Source organism: Pelodiscus sinensis, chromosome 11 (genome assembly GCF_049634645.1).
Source record: "Pelodiscus sinensis isolate JC-2024 chromosome 11, ASM4963464v1, whole genome shotgun sequence".
NCBI classification, from domain to species: Eukaryota; Metazoa; Chordata; order Testudines; family Trionychidae; genus Pelodiscus; species Pelodiscus sinensis.
Genome location: NC_134721.1, coordinates 24,767,595 through 24,780,337, shown reverse-complemented (window position 1 = coordinate 24,780,337; position 12,743 = coordinate 24,767,595). Strand labels below are relative to the sequence as shown.

Here is a 12,743-nt window from a genome sequence, read left to right as displayed (position 1 = left end):
TTAGGTTTAAATAAACCAGGAGTATTTTAGCTTTCCTGCTAGTCATGCTTGGAAACATTGTCAGAATTACTCACAAACTATGCAATAGGAGAATTATCTTAGTTGAAAGTACTAAGAAGTTGGCATTCAAGCAGATACTGCTACTTAAGTTTAAATGATTAACTAAACACTCTCAGTTTAATGCCTCAAAGTATTATGTTCATGTGTTTTAACTGTGGTATGTATAAATGAGATAGAAAACACTGGGCATTGTAGAAACTTGAAATGAGGAAGAGAGCTATTTTATACAGGGTCAGACCTGAGGTCAGTGTCACCCAATATCCTGTCTCACAGTGGTCAGTACCAGATGCTGGAGAAGAAAATGCAAGAACCTTGCAGTAAGCAAATTGGAGTGATCAGCTTTGACTAGCCTTATAAAAATGTAGTATTAATTTTAACTCAGTAGTTTTGATATCCATGTACATGTCCTGTCCTTTTTTAATCTTTCTAAATTCTTAGCCTCAAGAACTTCATGTTGCAATGGCATGTTGTGTAGAGGAATGTTTATTATTATTATTTTATTATATTATTTATTGAAGTTGCCTCCTTTAATTTCATTGACTCTTATTATAGTACTGGTAGAAAAAGAAGGTCCCAATCCAAGGTCCCCTGTTCATCTCTGTAGGTAAATCAGTCAGTCTTTTTAATCTCCCTTTGCATGAGAGATTTCCATGCCCTTAATCATTCTCATCACACTAAGGATGTAAGCAACTAGTCAACTACCCAATAAGCATATGCTTATCGAGTAGTCTAGTAGTGACTTGACTAGTCACTTCTCTCCTATCCCCCCCTCCCACCCCACTGCTGCCTCTATCAGAGAGAGGCAGCAAGGGCGGGGGAGCAGGAGCCGGTGCTGGAGGGAGCTGGTTTAAAAGTCGGTTTCCCCCAGCACCGTCTCTGTGGTGGGATGAGGGACTGAAGCAGTCCCTGTTTGTGCAGGTTCGACTGCAGCATCTCTCCCTTTGAAATGTACAAGAGCCACCTGTGGTTCTTGTACATTTAAAAGGGAGATGCGCAGCAGTCAGGACCCCACACAAGCAGGGAGTGCTTTGGTCCTCTTTTTCGCAGGTTCCCCACTACGCCTCTTCCTTTGAAATGTACAAGAGCCACGGGCAGCTCTTGTACATTTCAAAGGACAAGGGCGAGCGGGATAGTAAGTGCCCCCATTATTAACTAATCGAGTGGTCAATGGAAATTCCAGTGACTATTTAATTAGTTGATTAATTGAAACTTAACATCCCTACTTTACACTTCTTTGAACCCTCCCAATTTTGCAATATCTTTTTAAAGATAGGATGACCATTATTCCACATTATTTCAGCATTGATTTATATGACTTAATATTTTCTGTATTGCTCTCCACCCCATCCCTTGTTCATTCTACATCTTTTGTTTTTTTCTCTGCAGATTTAGCAGAGATCTTTGATCTGTCTATGACACCACCCAGGTCCCTTTCTTGAGCTGATAAAGAAGTGAATTTAAAAGCCTTGTAGAGCATGAAGTAGTTCAATTTTCTCCCTACAAAGTGCATTGCTTTGCATTTATGGACATTGAACTAGCCAATAGGTTGCCCATTTTCCTAGCTTGATTAGGTCCTCAGAAGTTCCTCTTAATCCAGTCTGGACTTTGTCATGTGCGGATTTTGCTACCTCATTACTTACCACCCCCCCTTCAGATAATGAATTTTTTTAAATGCTGACCCTAGTACAAAAGTTTTCAGTTTTTGCCATGATGAACATTGACCATTTAATCTTATTCTTTGGTTTGTATGTCCTAGCTTGTTTTTTATTCTTGATAATACTTTGCTTGTTATCCCATGGCTAATTTGCTTCTTTAGTAGCTTCTTGTCTGGGATCTAGTCCAGGGCTTTTTGGAGGGTCCAATGTGACATTCTGACCAAAAAGGCTGATGCATAAACAAGGGAATCTCAACTAGAGGCAGACAGGTTATTTTATCTCTTTGACGCTGCTATGACTGCAGCTGGAGTGCTGTGTCCATTTCTAATGTCTATAAATCAAGAAAGAATACTTATACATTGGAGAGGATTCAGAGCGAGGTCATAGGAATGGTCAAAGGATTGAGAAACATGCCTTATAATGATAAACATAAGGAGCTCACAATCTTGTTAGCTTAAAAGAGAAGATTGAATGGTGACTTAAGCACAGTCAGTAAGTACTGAAGTGGAGACAAATACTTGGTAATGGGTTCTTCAGTCTAGCAGACAAAGATATAATGAAATTCCACAGCTGGAAGTTGAAGCTAGACAAATTCAGACTTTAAAATGCCTTATTTCTAAACAATGAGGGTAGATTACCATTGGAGCAATGTATGTGGGGTTATGGTGGATTCGCCATTTCAGGCCATTTTTAAATTACATTGTTTTCTAAAAGATCTAGGAACTATTCTGGGGGAGTTCTATGGTGTGTGCTATGCAGGAGGTCAGACTAGATGATCACTTGGTCCCTTTTGGCCTAGAATCCATCAGAAATGGTTTTTCTGTTGCAGAATCCATACTGTTTTTAAGTTTTGTTATTCAAGTTGCTAAGATGTGGGGTTGTACACACAATATGACCAGCGTGGATACAAATTCCAAAAACTGAAAGTAAGAAATATTAATTCCCCCCGCAATGTGAGCTCTAAGTCATATATGAGAAAACACAGGACCATCTCTCAGTCTGACTCTTATCCCAAAGAAACCTTGCATCACATGACTCACCCATTCATATGAGAGTATTAATTTAGAATCAAGATGCTGGGAAAATAGCATTCCTCACTTTAGTGTCTTAGGGTCCCTCACACAGATGCAGAGAGCACTAACAGAAGAACTAAAATAGTTTTCTTTCCTGTCTCTTAGACAAGCTTCGAAGTGAGATAAACAAGGTGGTGAATAAGTACATTGATCAAGGCATTGCAGAGCTGGTCCCAGGTGTGCTCTTTGTAGATGAGGTTCACATGCTGGATATTGAATGTTTCACATATCTGCATCGAGCACTAGAATCTTCTATTGCTCCCATCGTCATCTTTGCTTCCAACAGAGGGAACTGCATCATCAGGTACAGTTTTTAAACTTGAATTTTGTATGTTTCACCTCTGTCCATAAGCCTTAGAATCTGCTGTTTCCTTAGCAAGAACCATGATCTTTGAATGTTTTCATCTTTGGTGCTGACAAACCTGGATGAATCATGAGCCAAACCCAGTCCTCAAGAGCTGCACCAAGATGACTGGATAGAGAGTTTGGTGGTAATATTATTGTTTCTTCGTCTTGTGTTTTTACCTACCTTTTTGATCCTTTCAGCATCTTCCATTTCCAATTTGTTTCTTGTTGTACTATAACAGCCCCTCTTCTTTAATTTCCTTTAACGTATACATCTCTTGCCTGCTCCCTGTCTACATTCAAAACACTACTGCATATCTTCCTGTACCTTATTTCCCCATCCTCTGAGTCTTTTTTCTGGCTCTCTATTGCAACAACTTTTAGCTTCTTATTCTCACATTTAAAGGCCATCACAACTGACTTCCTCCCTTACTTTCCATTTTTCTGTCTTATTGCATTGACTTGACCTCTTGTGCTCCTCCAACAATACAGCAATGGCTCCCCTTATGCATGACATACACACACACACACAATTACTCAGTAAAATCATTATATTTTCCTTTAGCTCCCTCTAAAACCCATTTCTATCATGTTGCCTGTAGTAAATTGCTAGCTGATAATTTCTAGATAAATTATCAGTAGGGATTGATATTGTTTCAGTTTTAATTGATTGAACCTGCAAAATCTGCACATAGCTTACTCTCTATAATCAGCTAATCTCACCCTTGTTCTCCGTTCCCAATAGTCTTTAGTACACTCATTTGAAGCATCTGGTCTTCAGATGGAGAGCTCTTTGGAGCAGGGACCATATCTTTCTGTGTGATGTTCAGCACTGAGCACACTGTGTTCTCTGGACACTACTGTACCTACTATATATTTTAGAGAGTTTGTCAGAAAAGTAGGATGAATCTGGAATAAGATTGCTTCTTAATAAACCTTACATAAAAAGATAAAATGGAGAAATTTGGAGTAGTGCTTTCTTTTGGCACAGCTAAAAGATTTGAAAATCTTTCCCAATATGTTATCCAATATGCTTAAGGTTTGAAAACTAGAAGAAAATGTTATTGGAAACCAAAGTGACCATTGACTTTTTTTGTTGTTTAAAACATAGCAAATAAAAGTTTATAGGGATTAAAAAAGATGCTCTTGATGGAATTTCCCTTTCACAAAATTTACTAAAAAAAAATTCAACAGAAAATTTGTAACAACCCCTTTAAGAAATCTGAAACAAAAATTAACTTAATAAAAGTACCATTGTATTTTTTGAAAAATACAATTATTTAAATAAAGCATGTACATTCTTCCTTTCATTTAAAAAAAACCCACCAAAAAACAAAAACAAAAACCCCTTAATTAAGTTATAGACCCAAGCAACAATGGGTACATCTGCTAGTTACATATATTAACATAACTTTAGCAAAGAACAGCAACTCTGGAGCAGCAGAGCTTGAAGAAATGGTACCACCGTATTGCTTTTGGAACCACATAGGTGATTCTTACCCTATGTTTGAACAGTTGTTGCTAACAGGGTTCTAGCCTGGCTTCCATCCTGAGATTAGGTAAGGACTGGTACTGTATCTCCTTGGATCCTGCAAAATACAAGGAAGACCTGTTTAAAGGAAAACATGCCATGTACCAGGAACACAACTGAAGATACTGTTAAATAATTGACCTTGTATTAGGGTACCTTGGTGCTGGTGTCTGTCACATGGAAAGTCACAAATGGAATGCCTTTACTCTTCCCTTGATAGATTATTCATAGATTACTGCCGCAATACCTGAAAATCCATTGGCTTTAACAGATCATATTTAGTATACCAAGTATTCTAAGTTGTTTTCCCATTTAAATCTACCTGCAGATGGCCCTGTGACAGGGTGGACTAGGCCCAACACCCCCTGCTGGAAGCTGAAGGCCTTGTCACACCCTGCCTCAAGGAGAAGAGCAGAAAATAGGTCCTCCAAGCAGACTAGAGTGGCTGCTTCTCTGGCAGCCAGACAAGGCCCAGCAAGTGGATATCAAAGAAGCTGCTGGGCCAGGGCCTGGCAGTTCCTCACTGGAACTCCACCCAGCCAGTGAGAACTGGGAGAACAGCAGCACCTCGGACAGCTCCAAGTGTGAACTGAACTTCAGACCTGGTTGAGACCCAGGTCCAGCTGCTGAAGACTAGCCACAACCAACTACAACACTTTACAGAACTCTGGACAGGGTGTGCTAAGAGCCTGGCTTCAAAGCCCTGAAAGAGAGGGCTGAACGGAGTGGCATCTTGGGGAAGTAGTCCAGGGAGCAAGGTAGCAGCGGATAGCAGAGACAGTTAGCAGACAGCTGCTACTTACAGGGTCCCTGGGTTGGGACCCAGAGGAATGGGCAGGCTTGGGTTACTCCTCAGCAGTTACAAGAGGCCAAGAAGAAGCCTGGTCCTGGGCAATTGACCGCTGACTATTGTATAGTGAAAGCTGCCATCTTTGATTGCCTGGAAATATATCCTGAGATTTATCGACACTGGTTCTGTTCAGAACCTTTTCCTGTAGGAGCTTGACTCCACATGGTGGCCCGGAGCCTTAAGGCCTGGGCCTCCCATTGGCTACATTACAGGGTCTGCACAGCCTCCGAGATTACGGACGTCATAGTTTTAGAGTAATACCTGGAGATTTTGTCAACCCTAATTCAAACCTGGGTACAACGGCATAACCCCAACTTGTTTGCTGCCGCAATCCTGACTACCGAGGACTTTCTTCTTGTGGCTGGGCCTAGTAAACCTACCCAGCTATGCCCTGAGATGAGAGCTGGCCCACCCAAGGCTCAGAAGACCCCGCCTAAGCACAAAGAGGTTCCCAGAGGACCCAAACCAGCAAGAAATGAAGCCCCTCAAGACACCAACCGGGACCCAGAGGAGTGGGTGGGCCTCAGTCACCCCCATCTCCTAGGCAGCTACAGTAAGGGGATAAGGAACCTGGTCCCAGGCAACCGACCAGATAGCCATCTGGAACACCTCCAGTCCACTCCTGGAGACAGTTGGGGTGGAGAAGTTGCAGACACGCCCTTGACCACAAAGTGACGCTCGTGAGGGGGTGAGCCCCTTTATAGGCCCTTAACAGGATCAAGAGGTATAATACAATTGTCTGTGTATTCTAATACGACTGGGAATAGCTTCATATGAATGCTGTGCACCCTCTACTGGAGAACATATTGGGAGAAGTTTTAAAAAAATTATTTCTGACCCTTTTTATATGACTTCCTCTTGGGAGTTGTGAGTAGGGCCTGAAGTGTCAAATACCAGCACTGAGTTTGGAAATTGAAATGTCTGTCATAGTTAGCAAAGCAGTTGGTAGGCTAGAATCCTTGGTGTCACTTTTCCTTGCTAAAAGAAGAGTTCTAGTAAGTTGTACCATAAGCTTAATGCACGATTTTGTGCCTTTCAGTCTACTGGGTCACTAATGTGGGAATAAACAACTACAATAGGAGATGAGGGGAATAAAGGAGATAATGTGGAATACTGGGCAATGTGATGGCTAAATCCCATCTCTCAGTATTGCTGTATGAAATTGCTAAGAATACAAGGGAAAGAATATTTTTCATTTTAGGCTGTTTCAGGTTTAGCATACAAACTCTGGAGACTGTTCTCCCTTATCGTGTACATAGTTGCCATATAGCGGCCACTCATTTCTCAGTATCTAAACCAAGTCCATGTGTTGAACTCTGAATGAGGAGTCTGACCTCTCTTGTGTATCTGTTCCAGAGGCACAGAGGATATAGTGTCCCCTCACGGAATACCACTGGACCTTCTGGACAGAGTGATGATTATTCGAACTATGCTGTATACACCTCAGGAAATGAAACAGGTATGGGCTATATTACATACTATTTTAAAAGTCTCTGGAATTCCAGCCTATAGAGGTAAGAGCTAGCACTTGACTGTGTGTGATGTTACATTGTAGCTATTTGATCTCTTCTGCAGCTGTGAGGTTTATTCCCAGAACCATCTCTGTGCCATAAATTCTCATGTGGACATACTGACTAATTTGAATTTCTGGGTGGTGTGTTTTTTTTTTTTTTTAAAGGACTGGTTGACCAGTAGTGTGGTAGGGCCTGAATCTTGCCTATGAAAGGGCTGCATTAGTATATTGGCTGGGGCTTGAAAGGCAAAGCTCATCTCACAAGAAAGAGGGCATTGCCATGGCCCTTATAGCTATGAGAGGCATTGTCTGCACAAGCTACAAGTTCCAACGTGCAGTGTTTTTTTATTAAATGAAGCAATATGGGTTATGACCTTTGGTCTCTGCGGGCTGGACCTCTGTGTTAAAGATGAGGATGGCTGTGTTGTAGAACTCCATAGACCATTCTTCTGCGACTCCTGCTGCAGACGTACTTTCTGTATCTTTATCCTACTTCTCTCTAAACTTCACCTAGGAGTGCAGAAAAAAATTTACTGCAGAGTTGGGAGGGCAGGAAGATTACTCAATGCCTCAAGACTTTCCTGGGGGCCAACACAGTGCATTGTGTATCGATTATAATCCTTGGGTGCCATTATGATGCATCGTGTCAAAGATCCCCCTCATTAACGTCTCAATAGTGTGAACTGACATGATACAGAAGCCATTACAGTTTATCATGTCAATTCTTTGTATTATTTAGGAGATACTGTCATTGGCAGGGAACGTTGTCACAAGATAATGGACTTGTGCTGCTGGATAAGTGCCAAGGTGAAGCTGAGGCATTTATCGAACATAAACGTAGAGGCAAAACCTCATTTCATTTGGTATGAGAAGGCTTTTGTGAATTGCTGTTTTGAGGCACATTTAGGGTGGTTTTTGTACACTGAAAGGACAGCTGAAGCATTGCAGTGTAGATTATAAGGGAAGTAGCCAGAGGGTACAGTAATACAGATTGGTTTTGTTTGTCTGTAAAGCTAGTTTTAAAGTTCTGAATTGCTCTCAATGCCTGGAGATTTAGTGAGGGTTGCCACTCCATCCTGGACTTCTTCCTAGTGAACTTACATTTTCCTAGGATGTGTAGAGGTAGTGGCAGTATGTATTTTTGAATTGCCTTTTGTTGTGTTAAACAACACAAAGTGTTGATATTTGATTTTACGATAAAATAGAAAGTGGTGTGTGTTGTGCCATCACATTGGACACCCTCAAATTCTCTCTGTAGCTATTATTAAATGATTAAAGGTCTATTTCTGAACTACTCACTTTCAAAAATTCAGAGCAGGAACTATGATTGCCATGACCTGCTTGTGTTTGGGAAATCTCGCAATATTGCTGTTCCATATACAGAGTCTTGCTGATTATGTTCAATAAACCATGACACTCAGTGTTTCTTGTGTCCATAATTAGACAGTTCTGCCTTAATGACTGACTGACCTCCACCTCCGGAGATTGGGAGCTGGAGCCAACTGCATTATAATCATGACCAAATAGAATGGTTTAGGTTAAAAAAATGCACAAGGCTTAGTTGTGGGGGGGAGGAATCATTTGTTTTTTAAATTTAGTTTTGATGTAGGTTTGCTCTTCTTTTTGTCTATTTTGCTGGAAAAAGACAGTTCTCAAAGGCATTGTGCTTTTTTTAAAGGAAAAAAATATTTTGCCCTTGCAGGGGATCGCATGAGAACTTTATGCTCATTCTGTAGATAATTTTCATTGCCACTGCAAAAAAAAGGAAATAAACTTCATTTTTCATTGGTCAAAAAATGGTTGAGCAAAACTTTCATTTGTGCCTAGGTAGTTTATAGTATTTGTAAAATGCTTCTTAAATTTCTGTTAATAGAGCTTGTATACAAATTCTATTATTCAGCTTTTGAGAAGAAAGGAATCTCAAATATCTTAATCCCACAATGATGTGTAAGACGCTTGCTTTACAATAAAATACCAGCCTACATTTAACATACACACGCTCGCACACACAACCCCTAAACTTGCATAAGTGGGACTTGTATTCTTGAACTCGCTCACCCAATGAACACTCCTTCCATTTTACAGCTTTTGGTTTGTATGTATTTGCTGGATTTAGTGCCCTGATCTTATGTTCTTGTCACTGAGCAGAGCTTCTCACAAGCTAAAGCAGGGGTCTCCAACCTTTTTAAGCATGAGATCACTTTTTGAATGCAAGTGCAATCCAAGATCTACCTCAAACCCACATGTCCTTGCCCCACCTCCTTTGTGCCTCTTCTCTGAGGCCCTGCCCCTGCTCACTCCATCCTCCCTCCCCCATCCTCCCTCACTTTCACCAGGCAGGGCCAGCAGGTTGGAGTGCAGGCGTGGGTCTTGGATTAAGGGATTTGTAGTGTGAGAGGGACTCTGAGCTGAGTTTGGGGCAGGCAGTTGGGATGCCGGAGGGAGATCTAGGTGCAGGCTGTAGGAGGTGGTTGGATGCATGGGTACTCAGGGTTATGGCAGGGGCTTGGGTTGCAGGAGGAGGTTCATGACTGGGGTAGGTTTGTGGGATGTGGGCTCCAGCTGGGCACTGCTTACATCAGGTGGCTCTTGGGTGGTGGTGCAGTGGGGCTAAGGAGGCTAACCCTTGTCCCGGCCCTGCACCACTCCCAAAAGCAGCCAGCAAGCTCCCTCCCAAACCCTGTTGTGCCCCCTCTCTGCTCTGTGGAGATAGGATACAGGGTGGGAGAGGAAGCATCTTTACATCAGCACCCTCATCTGTCTCCCCTGCCCTGCACAGCAAGCAGGAGGTTCCTGAGGGGACAGCTCCAAGGCAAAGAGCAGATGATGTGCAGGAGTCTGTGGGGGCAACTGAAGTGCTGGGCTTGATAGCCTTTTAGCCAAACAGGTCAAGATCTCCTGCCGGAGGCTCCAAGATCTACCAGTAGATCCCGATCTACTGGTTGGTGACCGCTGAGCTAAAGTTATAAAAGCTGCTTTTTAACATGTATTATTTCTGGAGAGGGTCAGTGTAAAATAGCAACAGCTGGAAGTATGGAAAAAATGAAGGTTGGTTTACCTTACAAGATTTTTTTTTAACATCTCAGATGACATTAATTTTGTTCTTTCTAAAAGCTAATTCAAAATGTAATTTTTAGAGCAACTTTCTGCTGTGTCAAACCCCTCTCTCTCTTCCCCCCACTTCTAACTCCCCTGCTGCATTTTTATGGCTTTAATTTAAAAGAGTGCTTCTTGATATCTTGTTTACAAAGCTGCCAAAGTGAAAAATACCTGTATTATATGAGGCTCGCAGTTCCAGAGTTATCTCAGCACTACAACACAACATCATTATCCAGTCTGCCCCTTATCACTCAGCTGGTAATACAGACTGCTGGGAGACTTGTGCCACTTTTGTTACAGCTTTATACACTCAGGCTTATGGGTGATATCTTGCTCTCCAACTTTACAAAGATCTTCTAACTGGTACAGGCTTGAGACTGTTCTTAAAAGATTAGATTCTTCTTAGTGATTTTTAGGGAGGGGTAAGTGAACCTTCTAAAGTAACTTTTTGATTTATTTTACTATCTTATTTATCAGGTGAATAAAAAGTGTGTGGTATTGAGTGAGCAGCTGAAGGGAAAGCAGAGCTTTTGGTAGGATTTCTAGGAGTGTGCCATATAGTAGTGACCTACAGTATGCATGATTGGGATTGGGGCATCTCTGTGTTTGTGTGCACAGGGCTTGGGCTGCCATTGGCAAGAACTAAGTGGTGGTACTGATTTTCCCATGGAAGCTTTATGCCAGGTTTCTAATTACTAAATAGGCTTAATCAGCCTGGCAAAATCGTGATGGAACATAGTTCCCTGCCCTTTACAATGATGATTAATCATTTTGGGCAGGGGCCTGCTATAGATGCCATAGATGTTTGAAATAAGAATCAGACTTTTGTTTCATGTCTGCTCTCTAAATAGGATAGCTTATCTGCCACTGTGTTAGAATATATATATTCTGTAAATGAACAAGCGTGGACTCTACTACTATCTAGACTGTTACATGACTGCTGCAGCTTCACTTCTCCACCTTATGTATCCCAACAGATCATAAAACTCCGAGCCCAGACAGAAGGAATTAATATTAGTGAGGAAGCCCTAAACCATTTAGGGGAGATTGGCAACAAGACAACTTTAAGGTACGTAGAGCCCATTTGAATTTTCTTATAACCTGCAGTGGTTGGGTGTGGAAGTACTGTGAGATAGTACCCAACATCCTTCCCACAGTAAGAGTGAGCCTTAGTTACTGGACAGTGACTTCTAGTCCCTTAGGAATGGCTTTGAATGCTATCCAGAAGCCGTAGTCCTTCCATTTCCACTGTTGTGGGGATGCACTGGGCACTCACTAGAATTTTGCTGCTCTTTTGTGCCTCTGGTTTAAAGCTACTAGGAATCTGACAAGTTACTTGTACTCATTTAGGAGTTTGTGCAGATGTACTGAATTGTAACGGTTATTTCAGTCTGTCCTCTTTTCCCTATTTAATCACAGATATGCTGTGCAGTTATTGACACCAGCTAACCTGCTAGCCAAGATTAATGGGAAAGACAGCATTGAGAAGGAGCACATTGAAGAAATAAATGAACTTTTCTACGATGCCAAATCATCTGCAAAAATCTTGGCTGATCATCAAGAAAAGTACATGAAATAACACAGCTTGATGCACACCACATGCTTTGGAGTACCTTTTAACACTTTCAGGGGATGATTTAGTTATTGAAAGAGAGATGAGCAGGAGAAATGTGTAATGGTTAATCTCCATTAGGACTGAAAAGTATTTAAATGTTAAGATACTTCAAGATATGAAGCTGACAGTTTAATATTCCTACTTTTGCTGGCAAGCAATAAGATGCTGTCTGATGCCTGTAACATTTTAGTGTCCCTTATATTGAGTCTATACAAAATGGATATGCTGACTCGTCATTTTGCTTATCCTTTCGATTTGGTTACCAAAAACATTCTAGGCTCAAATCTCTTGATTTCTCGTGCTGAAGCTGACGCTTAAACACAGTCTGTTTTCTTTATGAACTCTGTTTTAATGTAATTTGTTTGAACAAAGAGCCCTTCCTTCTAAAATTTTGAAATGGTTGTCTGAAGTGCTTTTTGTAAAATAAATTTCAAGTAAAATATTTCATTCTGTATTCTGATCTGCCTGAAGAAATGACCTAGCATTTTGTCTAACTTAAGGATGTGGGAAGGGGAAAAATATACTTTGACATAGTTGTTCATGAGGAATCTCTTTGCAGGGGGAAGGGGTTCTGGACACTGCTTCAGGGAAACTAGATATGTGGGGTAGAAGCTCTCTCCACAAAACCCTGGCTCCTGTGAATGGGCAGGGTATGAGCTCTTTAACAAAGATCTCTTATTCCAAGTGCTAGGAGATTTTTGGTTGTAATATAATTGTTTTAAAACAGCCTGAATAAAAATCACTTCCCTTATCAAGGAATACTCTATCTTCCTACTAGTTCTCTAGTAAGCCATATTTTCTTCTAGGAATATAAGGATAGACAGGACACTAATTGATAACAAATGGAAGAATTGTCCAGTTGTTCAGGTGTTAGCTTGAAACTCAGTGGACCTGTGTTTAATTCTTTGCTCTGTTTTAAACTTCCTGCCTCATTACAAGCAAGTCACTGTGCCTCAGTTTCCCAGCTGTGAAGTGCAGCTCACACTTAAGGATGCTGTAAAG

The 12,743-nt window shown here is 41.2% G+C and overlaps 1 protein-coding gene across 2 annotated transcripts in view; it reads left to right on the top strand.

The window, feature by feature from the left end:
- Nucleotides 1-12,195, top strand: part of RUVBL1 (RuvB like AAA ATPase 1) — a 28,087-nt gene extending 15,892 nt beyond the window's left edge. For both annotated transcript variants that reach the window (XM_075938812.1, XM_075938813.1), the window contains exons 8-11: nucleotides 2,894-3,092; nucleotides 6,871-6,973; nucleotides 11,104-11,195; nucleotides 11,546-12,195. In XM_075938812.1, the coding sequence (XP_075794927.1) occupies nucleotides 2,894-3,092; nucleotides 6,871-6,973; nucleotides 11,104-11,195; nucleotides 11,546-11,705 (554 nt within the window). In that variant the 3' untranslated portion in view covers nucleotides 11,706-12,195. The remainder of the gene's footprint in view (nucleotides 1-2,893; nucleotides 3,093-6,870; nucleotides 6,974-11,103; nucleotides 11,196-11,545) is intronic.
- Nucleotides 12,196-12,743: the final 548 nt, after the last annotated feature.